The sequence below is a fragment of the Pelobates fuscus genome, chromosome 5 (genome assembly GCF_036172605.1).
Source record: "Pelobates fuscus isolate aPelFus1 chromosome 5, aPelFus1.pri, whole genome shotgun sequence".
NCBI classification, from domain to species: domain Eukaryota; kingdom Metazoa; phylum Chordata; class Amphibia; order Anura; family Pelobatidae; genus Pelobates; species Pelobates fuscus.
Window position 1 is genome coordinate 375,853,474 of NC_086321.1, and position 2,148 is coordinate 375,855,621.

Here is a 2,148-nt window from a genome sequence, read left to right on the forward strand (position 1 = left end):
TATACATTTGAAACGAGAAAAAAAATTGCACGTGTTTAGTCCCAATAGTGGACATTTTGCTTTAAAAAGATCAACTACTTCACAGAAACAGTGCAAACATTATTATTAATAATAATGCTAAAATCTACAAGAAGTCCATGCAATGTGTCCAATCATTCCCATCATTATAATATGTGAGTTTAAAGCTGATTACATGGCTGTTGATCATAGTTAAACACTTTCCAGGACACCACAGTGGTTTCTTCAGACCTTGCTAACCACATTTATCACAAAAGCCAGGTTGTCCTGGTGGTCACTTTATCTACACACCAGGTGACCCTTTTTGCTTGTGAGTGAATACCAGACAATATTTAATATGTCTGTAAAACCATTGGCACATTTTTAATTTGTAAGTGAAGTTTATTATTTTTAGCAATTGCAATCTTTAGAATTTACAATATTTCCCCTCCTTACCATTGACTGAGCTTTTTCTCTGATGCAGAACTAATAGAAATGGATGAATGAATTAAAGTAATTTTCAAAGAATATTATGTGTATATATAAACAAAATGTATTTAACGTTCAGAAATCTTTCTTAGTGCTGTCCTGATGTCTTGGTTTCTTAGACTGTATACTAAAGGGTTAAACAGGGGGGTAAACACTGTATGCAACAATGATATAATCTTATTCAAAAGCAATACATTTCCTATGGATGGTATCATATATTTCATTATTAATGTCCCATAGAATGTGCCAACCACAAGAAGGTGGGAACTGCAGGTTGAAAAGGTTTTCTGTCTTCCGGTTGTAGAAGGGACCCTAAGTATCATAAGGAGGATATGAACATAAGTTACCGTTATAAAAGCACAAGGACATATAAATAGAGGAGTAGAAAGTACAATGGCTAAAAAATCCACCAGAGACGTGTCTGAACATGAAAGTTTTTGGAGAGGTGAAAATTCACAATATATATGTTCAATTGTGTTTCCATCACAGAACTGAAAGTTGGATACCGGTATGATACCTGCCATGTTCAGGGTAAATCCTAATATCCAGGGTAAAACAGACAGACAGGTGCACAAGGTAAAGTCCATGATAGTGACGTAACGTAATGGGACACATATAGCCAGGTATCGATCATAGGACATCACTGTGAGAAGGAAGCATTCTGTAATAGTAATACCACTATAGAAATAGTATTGAGTTATACAACTAAAAATTGTCATTCTTTTCCCACCGTGTAAGATTGTATCTAGTAAATTGGGAAGAGTATTTGTCGAGATCACAATATCAGACACTGATAGATGACAAAGGAAGAAGTACATGGGTGAATGAAGGTTATGGCTGATTGAAACTAGCATAATGATCAAAAGATTTCCAGTTACTGTGATTAAGAAAATGTTAAGGAATATGATGAAAATTAAAATATTAAAGCCATAAAGATTTCCAAAGCCTAGAAGTATGAGTTCTGTAACTCTTGATTCATTCCTTACATTCATAGTCCAATCAAAGATCCTCACTGCATGCAGATGTGACACTTTACAATCTAAAAAAAGTATCTAAACATGTGTATATTATTTTATCGTACAGAATAGCATGGTAAGGCAACAGTTTAAGAGACATAACAAATATTTTTAATCAATTATTTAATTGTAACTAAATCCAAAGTTTAAGACTCTCGACTAATAGTTTTTCTCATTTCTAATGTTTTTCCCACACCTCCAGCATCTTTTCTTAGTATCCATAACCTTGGTCTAGATGGCACTGTTCTTTGAAGGTTCTTACCCTACCACTTGGCTCATCCTTTTTCCTGAAAAATCTATGTCTGGATCCCTACATAACCAATTTTGTATCTGGTTTATAGATGATCATTCTCAATACTCCTTGCCCCATGGACCACCAATAGTCAATCCTTCCACAGATCATGATCCATTATTGACTGGATGCTCAGTGATTGATAACATTTTGGTGTTGTTGAAAGTCTCAGGGGAAACCCTTCTTAAATGTATCTAAAATATAATTATAGTCATCATTATAATCATAAACAGATAAATGAAAAACAATGCTTATTTTATATATTAATTTGTAGAAAATAAAATAAAATGGTATGAAGAATGTTTTCTTGTTTCAAAGTGTGTGTTTCACCTAAAAATGTTTTCAAATATTTTC

At 33.3% G+C, this 2,148-nt stretch overlaps 1 protein-coding gene across 1 annotated transcript; it reads right to left on the reverse strand.

Moving 5' to 3' along the window:
- Positions 1–554: 554 nt before the first annotated feature.
- LOC134612314 (olfactory receptor 11L1-like) lies at positions 555–1,478 on the reverse strand. The gene has a single exon (XM_063456653.1). The coding sequence runs from the start codon at positions 1,476–1,478 to the stop codon at positions 555–557; it is 924 nt and encodes a 307-aa protein (XP_063312723.1).
- Between the last annotated feature and the right edge of the window lie 670 nt (positions 1,479–2,148).

Coding starts and splice junctions, on each gene's coding strand:
- LOC134612314 (XM_063456653.1), bottom strand. CDS start 1,478: ATGAATGTAAGGAATGAATCAAGAGTTACAGAACTCATACTTCTAGGC.